Source organism: Orbicella faveolata, unplaced genomic scaffold (assembly GCF_042242905.1).
Source record: "Orbicella faveolata isolate gen_17 unplaced genomic scaffold, um_ofav_v1 contig_34, whole genome shotgun sequence".
Taxonomy (NCBI): Eukaryota; Metazoa; Cnidaria; class Anthozoa; order Scleractinia; family Merulinidae; genus Orbicella; species Orbicella faveolata.
Genome location: NW_028301563.1, coordinates 28,770,775 through 28,788,262, shown reverse-complemented (window position 1 = coordinate 28,788,262; position 17,488 = coordinate 28,770,775). Strand labels below are relative to the sequence as shown.

Below are 17,488 nucleotides of genomic sequence, written 5' to 3'. Positions count from 1 at the left end.
TTCTGGTGGAATTTCTGTAAGTCGTATTTGTTATGGTTTTCTTGATTTTTTACCAAGCTTCCTTCACTTATTATTGTTGTATTCATTTTCTATTTGTTTGTCATTTTTCCCTAGTCAAACTCGTATCCGTGTAAACAAATAAAGTCGTGCGATGTTTGAAGTTCAGTGTCAGTTTGGTTTCTGTTCGAATAATATTATGGGTTTGCGCTTACGCCTGAAAACCAGGCTTTAGCTTTAGGCATATTAAGCCTTGAACACTCTAACCTTGTATAACTACAACTTTTAGAAACCTTATTTGAAAGAAATAAAATACTTCGAGAAATACCACAATACCCGGTTGGCGTGATATTTTTTAATAATCCAAAGATTGAAAAAAGTTGGAAGCGCGGTGGCTTCATGGTTAGTGCGTTCGTCTCCAGATTGAGAGGTCCGGGTTCAAGCCGACTTGTCAGGGACATTTTGTTGCGTTCTTGGACAAGACGCTGTATACTTTCACAGTTCCTCTCTCCACCCAGGCCCGCATAAATGGGTACCGGCGAATTTAATGCTGGGGTGTAATCCTGCGATAGGCTTGCTAGTATTCCATCCACAGGGGGGAAGGGAGTAGAAATACTCCTAGTCCCTACCCTACCCTTTACCAGGAGCCCATCACTAGGAGCGTGCAACTACCCCATATTCCTGTCACGGCGTTTTCACAGACTTATCCAGATCTATTTTTGCTTTGAATTTACCGGAAATTCAGACCCTGCAGGAACCTCAGTGACCAATCACAAGCACGGACTTAGTTTTTAACTGACGTCGCCATTTCACTGGAAGATTAAAAAGATTAACGCGCCACCATTTTTTATCCCGATGCGCGTTTATGTAGACCGGAACCGACCTATTTCGCGGGGAAAGGAGCCCAAAAATAGACCGGTCTGTAAAAATGCCGTGGCATATAGGTTTAGTATGGAAATTGTACGCTTCTAGGCAAAGTTTTGAGTTGTTCTGATTCTAATTCGAACACATATCGACTTTCAAACCTCACGATTTTTACCCCAAAATGTGCACAGAGCCTCCCTCCACTACAACGCCATTCATTTCCAGTACAGAAATTGCATGTTTTGGATTTTTATGTTTCATCAAGTTTGAGTCAGATCTCCCAGGAAACTTGCGCTTTTGCTAAATCCGTTCATTCCAAGTCAACCACTCTTAAGATAGAGACTTAAGATAGAGGGGCGAATTGATAAAGAAGGGAGAGCTTCTCTGATCTCTATTAGTAAAGATTTTAAAAATGGAGAGGAGACTGGGAAAGAGACTTGAATATTATTGGTTCCAGTCCACTTTCAATTTGTTCTCACGCAAAACGGCGGGAAATCGACTTGTCTTGCCCCGTTCATCACTTCGGTTGGGTTTGTCGTGATCGCTGTTCTGTGTTTCACGGCACAAAGTCACGCAGAAATACTCGTTTGTTGACGGGAAGTAGAAAAGAAATGGCTGCAGCAAAACGTATGAGAACAGAGGAGGCAGAAACTGAACTGGATTTCTCGAGGCCTTGGAAGATGAGTGATGTTGTCTTAGTTGTCGAAGACGAGAAATTCCATGTTCACCGCAATGTTCTCGCGTTGTGGTCGCCCGTTTTCGAGAAGATGTTTACATCAAACTTCAGAGAAAAGAGTAAAGGAGAGATTCGGCTGCCTGGGAAACAAGCAGAGAGCGTTAAAGCCTTGCTGTGGATGATTTATCCGCCAGCAAACGACGAAATAACGCTTGAGAATTACAGCGCCATTTTGGAACTTGCGCACGAGTATCAAATTTCGTCCATTGTCGAGAAATGTGAAGACTTCTTGATCACGTTGGCGGGCCGGATTTCGTCGCCGACGTCCCTGCGGAAATATGATGAAGATATCATTTCTTTGCTTATCTTGGCGCAAAATTACAAACTGCAGAGTGTAAGAGATGCGTGCGTTCTTTATGCTGGTAGGCTTAGTCTGACGGAACTCAAAGAACACGACCTGTATGATCAAATCGAGCCGGAGAATTATGCAGTAATTCTGGAAGCAATCATCGAGCGAATGCAGCGTTTTCAAAATTCGTTGCCGTCAAGGGAGATCTTAAGGGGAATCAAAGCCAAAGGTATCAGGAAAATTGATGCCATAGTCAAGCTCATGTTGAAACACAGCTCGCACAAGAATTTCGTCGCGAGCAGGGATGCCCTGGGAACTCACGAAGATGCGATTGAAGCTTACCTGTTGGCTCTGAAAATGGACAACACCTCTCACAGCTGCCCAGAAATGCACAATCTTATTTGTCCGGGTCTGAATGTGTTTGCACCGCTTCTTAAACACCTGAAAGGTACCTTGGAGTCCATCATTGATGGATAAGATTTCCCGAGAAATCTACTTGTCAAAGATAGTGACAAATATTACACCTTGAATGTAAATTATCGTTATTAACATATTAATTTACATGTGAAGGCCTGGACGCATGGTACTACATTGATCCCAATGAATACGCAATTTCCGAGATACTTTTTTCCTCTGTTTCAAAACAAGTCTTCGTGCAAAACCTGAAAATGTGAAAATGAGTTTGATTTGCTTGAAAAGTTATGAACTTTAAGGCAGAACATATTTTCATATGAATCATGGTGGTTTCGCACAGACCCATTTTGACACAGGCACAAGGCACATTGGAAATGGCTTATTGCATCATGTTGCTAACCACTGAGATTGTAGATAGGCCATTTTACAGTTCTGTGCTTAGTTGCCTGGCCCATGGATGCAAGCGATGCTGAAGGTGACCTGGCTTTGATACAGACCTCTCTGCCTTTCTTATTTACTACAACTTGATTTACCCAACAAAACCAGTGAGGTCTGTATCAAAACAAGGTCACCTCCAGCCTCGCTACCATTCAGAGGCCAGGTCACTGAGCAGACAACTGTAAAATGGTCTATTGTAATATTGTATGCAGAAGTAGAATCTTGTTCTACTTCTGAAAATATTGTGAGCAACAATGTTAGGTGCTTCCACACAAGTGAAAATCAAATGTTGCATGAAACTTTTGGACAAAATTTTGTACCATGGGTCTGGGCCTTAAGCTGATACCTACATGAATGCATTTTTATATGCATGCCGCTCACATGTGAGCTGAAATACTGTTTAGGTTGAACAAATTGCCTTGTACCCAGGCTTTGGTCTTTATGACTTTCCAGTTTTATTATATGGGAATTTTTAAGGGCATGTCTAAAATTTGAAATAATGACATGCCACTATGAGCAAGACTCTGTCTGAAACAGGTGTCTTTATTAAGGGTTAACCCTTACAAATTATTACAGGGAGCTATCCACTGTTGACCTGGGTGCTATTTAAGCTAACTGGAGTGCTAATTGAGCTAACCGAAGTGCCATTTTGTCATTTCACCTCTTTGGTGTTTAATGTTTCTTATTTTCAAATGCGGAAAGAAAAAAGTGCTCTTGACCTTTTGCACTAGTGTAATAATGCTAATAGGCACCCAGGTTTGAGGCAATTAGGCAAGATGTTCAGGTGAATCCTGTTATCTTGAATAAGGGAAAGAGGAAGTAGTCCGAGATAATTTGTGAAGATATGAATTTTAAAGTGTATGCAGGGTGGCAAGTTTGGCCTGCCAGCAAACAGATCCTTAGAAATCTTGATCTTTGAGATTATCATAAATTCCCAAGATACTATTATCAATGAATCAGAATTATTGACATTCTTACTAATTTCATGAGGCCCTTTGCATATTCTGGTGTCCATTTTTTTCCACGCCCATTTCTAACAATTATTGGGTCTGCATAACAAGGTTTAGAGATCGGCCTATTATCTATTATTTATTTGATTCAATTCAATTTAGGCCATTCTTTGTTTATTTTTCTGTGACCTGTCAGTATTCATTAGCTCTGAGTTACTGAAAGTTGAAAAAAATAATATTCCCTCACTTTTATTCCTTCAGCTCCCCTATTTATAGCTTCAATATTATTTTAAATCAGCATTGAAACCGTGATACTTTTTCATACTACAGATTTAATCCTTAATTTTTACACAGCATTGCTGAAGCTACACTAATTTTATTTGAAGTAGAGAGCTACATATTTAATACATATCATTTTTGATTGAAATATTTTTTATTGTACATGTATTGCTGATTACAAGAACAATTTTGAAACATTTACTGTTGATTGAGCTGTTGAATTTCCTTCTGTGGTGGATAATAGTTGTAAAGTACTTTGATGTTAAAATGTAACAGCTCTTATGGCTGAAATGGTTGGTCTGTAAGCCATGCCATCATTAAAATACTAGCTTATTGTAAACTCTTGTAGAATTTTAGGTTATTGTTTCTATTGTTACATAGCCTGTTTCACAGGTGTAAAGGTAAGGATTAATTAGGCTATGAGTGGCACTGTGCGGGAGATAAAGACAATGCACGTTTTGAATACGATTTTGTTTCCAGTTTATTTATATCTGGTTTAAGTGACATCATGTCACGTGACATTTTCCCTAGGGAAACACACATGCTTTGATTTTTGTTTTTGTGAGTTTGCAGTTTGTAGTTTGGTAGTTGTTAGTCCAAACAGTTCTTTAATGTGTACCTTTGCTCGTTGGGAAGATTAGTTACTGTTTTCAGACCTTTGCACATTGGCAAGGTTATTTCCTGTTTTTGTAGGCTGTTTTTGTACCTTTTTGTACAGTTGCAACGGCAGTGCCTTTGGTTGCACGTTGTGGATTGTGAAATTAAATCAGCTGATGGCAGCTATACATGTCGACCTGCCACACTTGCCCCCAAAAAGTGAACCCATAGACTTGCTCTTGTGCCTGACATTCATTCTGCAATTGTGAACAGAACTAACTGAGACAAATTCAAGAATATCTTCATTTTCCAGTTATGGCTAAATTCCAAAATGTTATCAAATGAATGGTGATTAACCTATGTCTCCTCATGCTGTGCTGTTTTAGGTAACACAGGAATCGTTTCTGTTGGTTTTCAGACCAAAACACTGTTGATTAGGGCTAGGAAAAGGGGTAACTCTGATGTGGTTTGATCACATAGTAATATTGTGTACAATAGACCATATGCATATTCTCTGTATTGGGCTGGAACTAGCTTGCAACTGAGGCTAATGCAGAAAGTCTTCTAATACAAATGAAATCAATCTCTTTTTAATTACATTCCCCTGCATGAGCCTCCATCACAAGCTAGTTCTAGTCTAATACTGAGAATACAAATAAGGACTGAAAATGTTGATAAACTGTCTCAACAGTTTTGACCCGGGGGGGGGGGGGGGACTCCCATATGGAATGGACGAATGGACGGGGATGCTCGTTGTCTCACTTAGGGGTGTAAATTTCGGATTTTGGTCTCGCTTAGGGTGTTCTGGGCGAAATGTCATTATTTTTAGCCGTCAAGGTCTCGTTAAGGGTTGCATGCGAAGAAATAACAAAACAGAAAGAATTTTGATTCTTTATATTTACTCAATTGATATAAACAAATTCGCCATCATTAAAAGTCACTGTACTTTTTATTTGTCTGTTTTATGAACTGGTCTCTTTTAGGGGTCTGCATAAGCTTCGGCTACGCCCAGATTGGTCTCTTTTAGGGGTTAAATTCAAAATTTCCGACGAGCATCCCCGTCCACTCCATATGGGAGTCCCCCCCCCCCCCCCCCGGGAGTTTTGACCAGGGTCGTAGTTGCAATCTCTCGGAGGAAAGTTTAAAAAGGCTATTATCACACTAAACTGCTCAAATCCCAAAGAATATCTCTTTACTAAAATACAATGAGCTACAAACAAAACTTCAAGGTGTAAGGAAAGCGATGTTTGATGTGATAATGTTCATACCTACCAACCACTCAGAGTTCAGTAGATTATTCAAAATGACAGATCGATAATCCAGGTTTTGCAGATTTGTAGCTATTTTTGGGAAATATCTCTCTGAATTTTGAACCTTTTATAGCCCATGCGGTACGCGAGTGACGCATCACTCCCCCTTCACGCCCCCACTCCCCCCCACTGAGGCGTCACTTCAAGGGGTCAGCGGTTACTGTTTTCAGGCGATAGTGTAACGTTTGAATTTGTTTGCGTGAGTACAGTGTATCATGGCTGAAGGAATCAATAGCTTTGCGTACAAATATTGCTTGTCTTCACTGGCAGCAACCGTTGCAGAAACAGGTTAGATTGTAATCAATGTATTTTGGGTTTTAATGAGAGGTAAAGGGGCAGAATTTGTCAGTTTTCATGTCTCGAATGTTCGTGGCTGTATGGTTTGTGGTCGATCGTGCAGGGCAACACGTCGAACTGGCTAAATTTAATTAACATAGAAACTCTTTGAGCGGAAAATTATTTCAGCGAAAAAGAGAAAAAAAAAACGCATTAGGCCTTCATACACGATGGATGTTATGTTTACATTTCCAGCCTTTGATTTCAATGTGGTTGATATCGCTTATTATTTACTCATAAGGAGCTTGTTAAATTCACGACGAGTCTTCAAACTGACGTAGACAGTGACGTATTTATACTTTGCTTATATAGTGTTCTTTATGTGGTTTAGTAAGATCTGACAACGTATAAACAACGAAAGCCGAAGTTAACTGAAATTATCTTTAAACGACTAAATGATGAAGGTCGTACAAAAAATTTAAAAAAAATTTAAAAAATAAAAATTATCGAAACCTACATTTTAATTTGCACTTTAACCTCGTGTTGATCAAAGTCCAGTGAATGAAGCAATGACTCAGATTTTTGTGCTCACGTCCCTCCCAGTCACTTCTCTCACTTCTTGATATATTCTTTATTTTTTAAAAAAAGATGGCATAGGAAAAAAAATCGTTTGCTTCGTTAATAATTTACACACAGAAAGTAAACTCAAGAGTTAAAAAGATAAAATAAAATAAATAATAAATATTATAGTTAAGCGTAAGTTTCAATGTAGAATTTATATATATAAGGCCCTGTGTTTTTTCCCTATGGTGATGCAAGATGTGTGATTGCAACTAAACATTGTAAGGTGACCTTTGCATAATTTATTATGAACACACTCCGAATAAGACAATGCAAGCTTTAAAAATATAAATCCTTTTGAGTCAATTGTGAAACAAATTTTGTTTAGAAATTTAGTTAGCAGGTGCTTCAAGACATTGCATTCTCTACCAAGAGCTGATTCTTGCCCAACATTCTTTTCATATTCTCAATTAAACACAATTTTTCCCAGCCACTAAGTGTGCAAGAAATTCTATTTATTCCACAATAATTGATTGTATATGTACATGTATACTGATGGAGTAAATTTTCCATTGAAGTGACCTTTCCTCTTGACATAACAAAAACCCGCCTGCAAATCCAAGGAGAGAGGGCATCCACAGTGCCTTCTACAACAGCAGCAAATGTGCCTTACCGGGGGATGGTGAGGACAGCAGTGGGAATTGGTAAGGACAATATTTACATATCCAAGTTCTCTTAAACCTCATTCACTAGTACTCTAAGCATGTCACTTTAAGACTAACTTTATTTTTTGTCAGTTGAGGAGGAAGGACTGAGAAATCTCTGGAGTGGAGTTACACCTGCTATTTTGAGACATATTGGTAAGCTCTGGGTATTCATTTATTATTTATTCATTTTTTTTTTAAATGATAAGACTTAGGGCAACTACAAGGGATGGAGGAGATATTATTATCAATCCCAAAAAATTGATATCTGGGAGATCAGCAATTTTTCATGAAAGCACAACTTACAGTATCTCAGGTCAACCTTCAAAAATTTCAAGAACTTCTCTTTCTAATATGTAGTGACCAGTATTTGTTCTGGAGTCTTGAAAATTTAATCTACACCTGGGGTCACCTTGATAACATGGGATAGAATTAAGCAGGCGTAGATCCCAGGAAAGGGTGAGGTGGGGGGGGGGGGGTAGCTCCTATATACATAAAGGATATACAGGTACAGTGTATGAGCTGTTCAGCGGGATATCCTTTTTTGAGTTATTTTTTTGTAAAAAAAAATACCTCTTAGTCGGCGCGTCGGGTATGTTATGGACGGGTCAATGGATGAGTGAGTGAGTCAGCGAGTCAGTGAGTGAGAGATGTATGTATGTCACACCAATCAGATTGGATCTACTATAAACAGCTAATCAAATTTCTTGTTGTAAAGGTAAATGGTATGTGAGAAGATTTGATCCCGATACAATTCAGAACGGCCATAATTTTATTTATTCTTCTATAAAAGAGGAGGAAGTATTCATATATTGGGTTTACTTCGACATTTTCTGTGGGTTAGGCTGAGGATTTTAGTTAAATGAACGAGATGAGCCTTGAGGTTTGAAACAGTTCATGAGTTAGTAGTATGCAAATGCAACGAGATATTTTTATTTTTAGTTACAAAGGTAACTTGATACTTTTGTTTTTCACAAGGAGTAAATTCAATTAGAGGTCACGAATCGACGCTTCTAGTTCTTAGGACGTGTTTTAGAGGGGATGAGACTTTAGATTTGAAACAGTTCTAATGTTTACAATAGTAAGTGCGGGTAACGCTAGTTTTGTTCTTGTTGCATGCAAATATAACGAGATATTTTTGTTTTTTAGTTACAAAGTGTAATATGACACTCTTGTTTTTCACAAGGGAGTAAATTCAATTAGAGCGGACGAATCGTCACCATTCTTTCCCACGAGATGTTTGCTATCTTTAGTAACAAATGGTAACTCAACACTTTTGCTTTTTATATGGGAGTAAATTCAATTAGAGCTGGCAAGTTATCGGCTATTGTTTCCAGGATATTAAACAAAATAGAAGCTTTCATTTCTGGATGGTTTTTACGTCTCTACAGTAGCAGTTTAAAAGTTTTATTTGATGGCATTCATTTTAGTCCGATACTTTTAAAGGTAAAAAGTATGAAAACTGTTCAAATGTTCTTTGAAGACTGCGCGGCACCAAGTTAAAGTGCAATTTAATTAAATCAGACTTTCAACGTGTCGGAGGTTATTTTCTCTTTCTTTCTATTTTCGGTGAAGTTGTGTTGTGTTGTGTTGTGTAAAAAGGTAAACTTACGACTCGTATAAAATGCGAAAAAGTCTCTAAATTAACTTAAGTATTTTTGAGCAAAAATTTCACTCGGGGGTTGGAGGGGTTATGTGATCGGTGAGTGAGGGAGTTATGCATGTGCGCGTGTCACACCAATCACAGTGCGGGTTGTATCAAAGAACGAATCAAATTGCCTGTTAGAAAATAAGATGGTATCTACATTAATTCGGAGACGTGTCAGATTACTGTAGTTTGTTCACTCAGACATTTTATGGCTTACTATTTAGCTATCTTACCATGACCAATGTAACATCGCAACCAAAAACACTTGTCAAATTAACCAAATCATTACGGTACATGTACCATGAATGTTCCAATCTCTGACACTTCACACACAAAAAAATAACTCTTGCATGCCTTGCGTGCCTGTTTCTTTTCTGACTCCGAGAACAGGGCCTGCTGGCATAAGAATATCAGATAAAACAATGAGGGGAGGGATACTTCCCTTGTTGTTTTATCTGATATTTTTATGCAAGCAGGCCATTTCCGTATTCCAGATTTTTTTTTCTTGTCATGTATTGTCTGGAATGCTGGATACTTATTTTAATTTACAATTTTGTCTGAAACAGGGTTGAAAATTCATCTGTTTTTTTGTGGTATGTTTTAGTCTACACAGGCTCAAGAATGACAGCTTATGAATTTTTACGGAACAAAGTGTTAAAAAGAAACCCAGATGGCAAATTTGCCTTATGGTGAGTGTGTTTTTTTCCTTATGAAATTTAATTTTTTCTGCCATCAGTGCTGATAGTCAGTAACTGTCATTGATCACTCCATTCAAGGAAATCAGTTATTGCGGGAATGACAGCTGGCGCATTTGGCCAGTTGATAGCTAGTCCAACAGACTTAGTCAAGGTACAGATGCAGATGGAAGGGAAACGAGTTCTTGTAGAGGGAAGAAGACCAAGGTATGACTTTGAACATCCACCATGATAATTGTTACCCAATCCTTCTGTCAGTATTACTGCACACACCCTTGCAACCTGACTGTTGCTTTGAAAAGAAGTTCTTTTATATTGGAAAAGGTTGAAATATGGATTGCCGAAGTATGATGTAGTACTGTGTATTTTAAAATTTGAAATCCAGCTTCAATTCCTTTTTTCAATTTCCAGTTTCATTTTCTTTCTACCAAGGGTACTCAACACTTCACATGCCTTTTCAAATATTGTCAATAAACATGGAGTACGAGGGCTTTGGAAAGGATGGGCTCCTAATGTGCAAAGGGCAGCTCTAGTAAATATGGGAGGTACGTTTAATGTTAAGTACAAGTTAGATCCACAAAGGCTGTGGACATGTGAAAAGTAACTTATATCTGAGCTGCATTGTGTGTAAATGTGTAGAAAATTTAAAGGAGCTCAGTCATGGTTTGCACATATTGAAAAGTTTAGCCTCAATTTTTCAAATTTGTTGTTTGTAATCTGTGTCAGTCTTCTCTATCCTTAGCCATCCTTGTTCCTTTATGGTTTATCATTATCTCTTTGGTGTTTTTCTATCTTATTAAACTGTTATTTTCAGGTTTCCTACCATTTAAAGGTAATTTTGTATGCGGCCAAAATAACTCAAAATACCGTGACTGAGCCCCTTTAACAATAATGATGTTAATAATCGTTAGCTAAATAATTAAGCATTAAGTGGGTAGCTTGAGGGCTTTCTGTATTAAATTTTATAAGGAGTATTGAGGGCTTACAGATAGAAGTGGTGGCCTAGTGAGATTATCTTGGGCAAGATTTTTAACTCTCACAGTACGTACCTCAATATTCTTTCACAGAGCTAGCAATGCATTATGTAGGTTACTATTACTTATTATCAGAATTTTATTGTTAAATTAATATCAAAAATTTAACTAAATTTCTCTTGAATTATTTTTATTATTGAGGACAACCTTTTCAATCAGCCATACTTTTTTTTAATTTGATGTAAACCAGATCTTACAACGTATGATACTGTTAAACATATGCTGCTTGCTCACACAAGTTTACAAGACAACTGGGTTACACATACTATATCAAGGTAAAGAAAGTTGTATTTCAGTATTATTAATTATTTAAGTATTAGTGTATTGTAAAATGTTATAAATTTAGAACAATGATTGAGTCAGAAATTATCAATTAATGCTGGTTTTCACTAGGTCATTTGCATAAGCCGACATGCACAGATGCAATACAATGTTAATAATCAGTGCCTTTTTTAATAGGAAAATTCCTAACAAAAGGCATTACTAAATGGCAGTGTTCTTAGTGCAGATCTGCATATGTCAGCTGATGCTTATGCGTTGTCAAAACCAGCCTTCAATAAATTAATTTAAATTGTGTCAAGACTGGATGACTTGTACCCGAAGTGGCTCTGCTTGCAGGGTAGATGACTTGAAGCAATCTGGGATTGTTAATGGTATTTATTAATGATTTATTAAATGATTTTTTTCTCAGTGGCTGTGCAGGTCTAATTGCTGCAACCATTAGCACTCCAGCAGATGTTGTGAAAACAAGAATTATGAACAACCCAAAAGTATACAGAGGATCAATCGACTGTTTCTTGAAGGCAGTATGTTACAATTGATACAGTTGTACTCTTCATGCATGAGCATTAAATAAACAGTAGCCTCCATTTGGCATGAAAAAAGACTCAGATATTTGTCTGCTGACATTATCTCATCCAAGAAGCGAACAGTTTTCCGAGAGCACAGCTTGAGGAAAACTGTGAGCTTTAAGGAAAGATAATGTCCAAGGACAAATATATGAGCATATTTTCAAAGTCAATGGAGGCTATTGTGTTTATTATTATTATTATTATTTTTATTAATTGTTGGGTTTATTTTTTGCAACACGCGCAGTTTTGAAAATTGGGGAATATTCTCAGATATTCCCCAGTTTTAGCTGGGAATATTTGGTCATGTGATGCGTTTAGACCAATCGCACACAAGTGAAAATATTCAGTGGATTTTAATAATGGATATACCTGTACTGCTAACAATCAATGTGGCTCATTACATAGTCATACCACAAGCACTTTGAATCCAGATATTATTTTCAGAAGATTGATTTAATTTGGACAAAGGAAAATTCACTTCAAGAAGATTTATGGCAGTCTGTCCACAAGCAGTAAAGCAGGCACAAAAAAATTACCCCCTTGCATTTGGGCTTTTCTCAAATCCCCTGTGATTCATGACATCAAGGTGGAAATTTTGGCAGGGTTTTTATTTTAATTAGTGCATGTTGCTGTTAATTCAAGGTCTTTTTTCTGCAGAGCAGAGGAGGATAAGTCTGTCATATTAATAAATAATAATATTAACTAAAAAAATAAATCCTTGAATTAGCATCTGGGGCGCTTATTTCAAATTTAGGAGAAGACAGGGGCGCTTAATCAAGGGGCGGCGCTCATTTAATTTCTCCCTAATTGTGGCCAGACATGATCATTTGTTTAATACATCATCTGCACATGAACAGTTGTCTCATTGCTCATTACTCATCCACAAAATGGGGCGAGGGGAGGGGGTGCTTATTCTTGGGGGGGGGGGGGCACTAATTTTAAATTTTGGCGGATAGGAGGGGCACTTATAAGAAGGGGCGCTTGTTCAAGGGGGGGGGGGCTAATTCGAGGATTTACGGTATGTGCCATAATATTTGCTTTGTGTAATATTATAAGGTTAGGGCAAGGTTAGTTCTAAAGATACTGGGATGGTTATTGGTTGAGTTAAAAAACTTGAAGCCACAACTAATTACTCATTACCATGCACTTTGTTTGTTTGTTTTCCTCTATGTACCTTAGGTTCGTGAGGAAGGTTTCTTTTCATTATATAAGGGGTGGCTACCAACTTGGAGTAGGATGGTAAGTTTGTTTGTCTTTTTTATGGAGATTGGTTAGATGATATAAACAGAGAAGAAGAGTAATTTTTCTCTGACTGAGTGAAACGAAACAAGTGAAAAATGTTTTTCTCCAATGCTGCTGGGGCCTGGGTATAGATCATGTGGCCTATGGGGTGGGCAGTTGCTTTTGTTGCATCCGCCATTGCTGACTTTCTCGCCCACCCACCTGAAGATTTTAAGCTTTTATACAATGCTAGTATAATGTACAAGCCTTGAACTTTTTTCGTTATTTCCAGTCTTTAGCGTAATGTTACTTGTATTAGCTTCGATTTTGCAATAAAGACAGGCGATGGTGGTCGGCTTGATATGGCTGCCAGTGGTGTGTGAGAAAGAAGATTCCATGACCTCATAGTACATTAATGCTGACATTGAGCTATGATTGCTTTTTAGGCTCCTTGGTCTTTAACATTCTGGCTTGTGTACGAGCGAATCAGAAACGTAACAGGAATGGCTGGATTTTAAGATTTAATTAATGCTGAACTTTTCTATTGTGGTGGTTTTATAAAGGGATTTACAATGACAAAAGCCCTCCAAGAACGGGTGTTGGATAAAAAAGGGTTAATGTACAGTCAAGGGAAAGATACCAATGGTGGACAGATCATTGCCTGATTAACAAATAACTTATGACATTGAAAATACGCAATATTACTGAAAAGGGAGAGAATATACTGGCTGTAGAGGAACTAAGAAAGGTGCACTCCTTATTGCCATTTTGTGGTAGAAGTTATCCATTCAGACACCTTTTAGTAGATAACCTCTTGGTTCCCGACAATCTTTTCTTCTAGTAAGGATTGTGTGACAAATTAAGCAAAGATTGTGTGACAAAATTAAACAAAGATTAAATGACAAATTAAAGAAAGATTGCATGGTTAACCAAAAATTTCCGTACGTGAGACTAAGATAAGTCTAGCACTCTACAATCCAAACTCGTTCACATCTCAAATCTTGTTTCAACGCAACATAAAACAACATCACAAACATGTCCATTAAAAGATAGGAATTTATTTATTGTTGAGCTTTACAGTGGAGGAATCACACCCAACGCAATGGTATAGAAAAGTTTTTAACATCAAAAGAAACATGCACAGAATTATTTTAGCAGGAAATAAATAATTTAATAAATGACTATATTTACTTCACAGTGTCGTATTTTTGTTTTTGTGTGGTTTAGATTTACTTTAGAGTGGTTTCAGAAAAGTCGAAGGGTGAAAGCTCCTTGTATTCATACAAGTGACAGCTATTGAGCAGTACTTTCACGTGGCACTGTTTATTATGTTGCACAAGGTGGTTCTAACTTTTAAGTGCTTGTGAAGTAAAAAATAATTCCTGCTCATTTGAAAGGCTTTTCAAAGTAAAGAAGAATGGCATTTTCCTTTTTGGAATATCTTTTTTTCGTTTTAGAGATATTCATGTTTTTGTATTGTACAAATGAGGAAAAGGATGACGTCATAGGTGGTTCCTCTAAAACAGCATAACACTCAATCGAGAAAAACTCTAGAAATATTAAAGCAGTGTTCCTCAAACTTGGCATTAGAAATGTACATCACAAAAGAGACAGAATGACACTTACTATGTTGTTGCCACGGCAACACTCTTGGCTCCAGTCTCTTTCTATCAAAAAACCAAGTATTCCTATTTGCAACCTTTTAAAGTGGTACAGAGGGTCTTGCTTGGAACACACATGGTTCCCATATTGTCTTACCTCTCCCCATTAGATTGTTGGAGTGGATGATCCCCTTTCAAGATAAAATCTTGGAATTTTAGTCTTAATTAAAACAAAACCAGCGGCATAACTGTTGTCATGGCAATGTGACGACAGGTGTCATTATGTTTCTTTTGTAATGTACATTTCTGGTGCCAAGTTTAAAGAACACTGCTTTAATATTTCTATAGTTATTCTCAATTGAGTGTTGTGCTGTTTTAGTGGAACCACCTATGAAGTCATCACTTTCCTTACAAAAACGTAACTATCTCTAAAACGAAAAAAGATATTCTAAAGAGGAAAACGCCATTCTTCTTTACTCTGAAAAGTCTTTCAAACAAGCAGCAATTATTTTTTACTTCATAGGCACTTTAAAGTCTGTGGATGAAACCCTAGCGTATGACCATTCAAATGAAAGCTATTGAGCAGTACTTTCATGTGGTACTGTTTATTACGCTGTACAAGGTGGTTCTAACTTTGAAGTCTGTGGATAAAACCCTAGCGTATGACCATTCAAATGAAAGCTATTGGGCAGTATTTTTATGTGGTACTGTTTTGTATGCTATAGAAGGTGAACTTTCAATTTGTGGACGAAATCCTAGCTATGATCATTTAAGTTGCACACTACTTCCTTATGCTACCTACCAACGAGTAGGTTTTCGTGAAGAGGTAAGTGAACGAGACACACTTAACCATCACTCAAAATTATCAATATTATTGTTACACCCTATGAAGGATGCATGTCAGAAACCTCGACTGTTCATAGTTTTGTGTTTTCTCAACGCGAAAAAACATACGCAGCTTCTCAAGCCAGAGAAATTAGACCGAGAAAAGATTTAAGAAATCTAGGCTGCGAGCAGTTTCTCTTTTGCTCAAAAATCTGCCGAAAAGAACGCAAACACAAGATATTCGAGTGTCGAGGAGCGCGGGCGCGGGATATCGAGCGGCGGGTGCCGCTCAAATATCCCGCATTGTCGCGCTTTTTCGTTCAAGTTCTCCGCGAATTTTAAGGCAAAAGAGACTGCTCACAGTCTAACAGAGTATCGCTCAGAGAGAACGAAGGCTAGCAGTGTATTTTATCCGACATTTCGACATAGAAGTCTGCAATAGCGCAAGCAAATTTTCATTTTTACTTTTCCAAAGGACAACTTTTTAGTCGAAGCTCAGTGGATGAGTTGTAAATGATGAGACAACAAATCAGGTTCGTCTGAACGCAACAAACTCTGCCAATCAAGACAATTGACACGTAGTGTTCTAACAATATTAGCTCGAGAAAAAAGTTAATCTGGAGTAGCTCACGCAAACAAAGCTCTCCAAATTGTTCTGTGGTAAGACGCAAATTTCTACCCTGGACAAAAATAAGCAGTACCTTATTATACACCAACGTTACTTTGCTGAGAATAATCACCGCAACTTCAGGAAGCATTCACCAAAGAGCTAACGATAAACCCCTAAGGAACAAGGGTGGTTAAGGATAGATAAGATTGACACGGATTGCAAATGACGAACTTGAAAAATCTAGACTGAACTTGCGCAAAACGTGACGTAGCTCCTTTAATATTGATCAGCGTTAAGTAACTTTTAAGTGATTGGAGTTTTCCAGTCTCAGTACTTCGTATCGAATCAAGAAGTTCTCGTCTTAAGCTTGGTCTTGCCCCTTGTTTTTATACCTACACCAGTTCTGATTTTCTTTTTCCTTGTTCCTTGTTGAAGTGCCTTGAGTTTAGCTTTCTTTACCTTCAATGATTCACCCTAAAACAAAATAGCACGTGTTAAGAAAAAGTGTAAAGTAAACAGCAAATTCTCTATAAACTACCGCACTGAACACTCCAGTTAATCGCCAACTTTATGCTGCGGTTGGAGAGCTTGGGTGTGTTGTTCAAGCTGAAACTCGTGCCAGCTATAGCTTAGCTCCTGCAATAGTCTCCCATGTTCGAAACAGGTGCGGATCTGGGATAAATGCCCGGGGGAGGTACTTTGCGAATTTCTGGGTGGTGATGTGCCGCTGGAACACTGGAACCCTTAGCCTATACCAGAACTAGTTCAGCTGAATTTTGCTATCCTATACTAGAGTAAACTCCCCAAATCCCCCCATCTATTGACACTGTTGAGGCTGATTTGCTTAAATTTAAACTTGCCGATTTGATTTTTTTATATTTTTGAGTGGCAATTCCTGGTTTCCTTAGTCTACATAAAATCTTCAACCAATTAGTCAGTTTTGTAAAAAATTATACCCTATTCTAGACCCAAACGCTCTGATTTATATACCCTATCCTAGAGTAAACTGCTTGAAAACCATACCCTTCACAGCGGCACATACCTATATAGCCCATATATGGCAGTGCCCCCCCCCCTCCGGGGATAAATGGTCACCGCTTTCTGAAACATGCCTCAATCAGAAGCCGTTTCCACTCTCCTGTGAACTTTACGTTGTCGGATTTTGGATTCAATTAATACCTTATTGTTATCTCTCTGGCACATTTCGTCAGCTTATCAGACTCATTTGGCCTCGCCATCGGTATTTTGATTCCATTTTGTTTCCCAGCCAAAACAAACCATCGAAACTGTGGCTTAACTAAGCGCACAAAAAAGGTGCGATTAGATAGAATGACTGGGCGTCCGCTACAACTGGTGGAACCTATAATAATTATGTCAGGACAATGGAACTGCAGTGGAACTTCTCGATAACGGCCACCTTGGGGACAGGAAAGTAGCCGTTACAAGGAGGTGGCCGTGATAGGGAGACCCCGAGGGCTGTAATATGACACCGGTGTTTCTTCTTCGGGGGTGCAACATCTCTTGTCAAAAAATGCTAATTTTAGCATATGTATAAATAAAAAATGTATCAATACAACGGAAATTAAAC

The 17,488-nt window shown here is 38.0% G+C and overlaps 3 protein-coding genes across 3 annotated transcripts in view; 2 read left to right on the top strand and 1 right to left on the bottom strand.

The window, feature by feature from the left end:
• Nucleotides 1-1,343: 1,343 nt before the first annotated feature.
• Nucleotides 1,344-4,783, top strand: LOC110062775 (BTB and MATH domain-containing protein 38-like). The gene has a single exon (XM_089271219.1). It carries the CDS (start codon nt 1,473-1,475, stop codon nt 2,361-2,363), a length of 891 nt encoding a protein of 296 aa, XP_089127345.1. The 5' UTR covers nt 1,344-1,472; the 3' UTR covers nt 2,364-4,783.
• A 1,264-nt stretch (nt 4,784-6,047) lies between these two features.
• Nucleotides 6,048-14,059, top strand: LOC110062788 (mitochondrial uncoupling protein 4-like). The gene is made up of 10 exons (XM_089270572.1): nt 6,048-6,162; nt 7,290-7,415; nt 7,509-7,571; nt 9,668-9,752; nt 9,840-9,965; nt 10,191-10,303; nt 10,983-11,067; nt 11,484-11,598; nt 12,823-12,882; nt 13,311-14,059. Exons 1-10 carry the CDS (start codon nt 6,090-6,092, stop codon nt 13,380-13,382), a joined length of 918 nt encoding a protein of 305 aa, XP_089126698.1. The 5' UTR covers nt 6,048-6,089; the 3' UTR covers nt 13,383-14,059.
• Nucleotides 13,905-17,488, bottom strand: part of LOC110062759 (transducin beta-like protein 3) — a 32,702-nt gene continuing 29,118 nt past the window's right edge. The window contains exon 29 of the mRNA XM_089270571.1: nt 13,905-16,374. Coding sequence (XP_089126697.1) covers nt 16,246-16,374 — 129 coding nt within the window. The 3' untranslated portion in view covers nt 13,905-16,245. The remainder of the gene's footprint in view (nt 16,375-17,488) is intronic.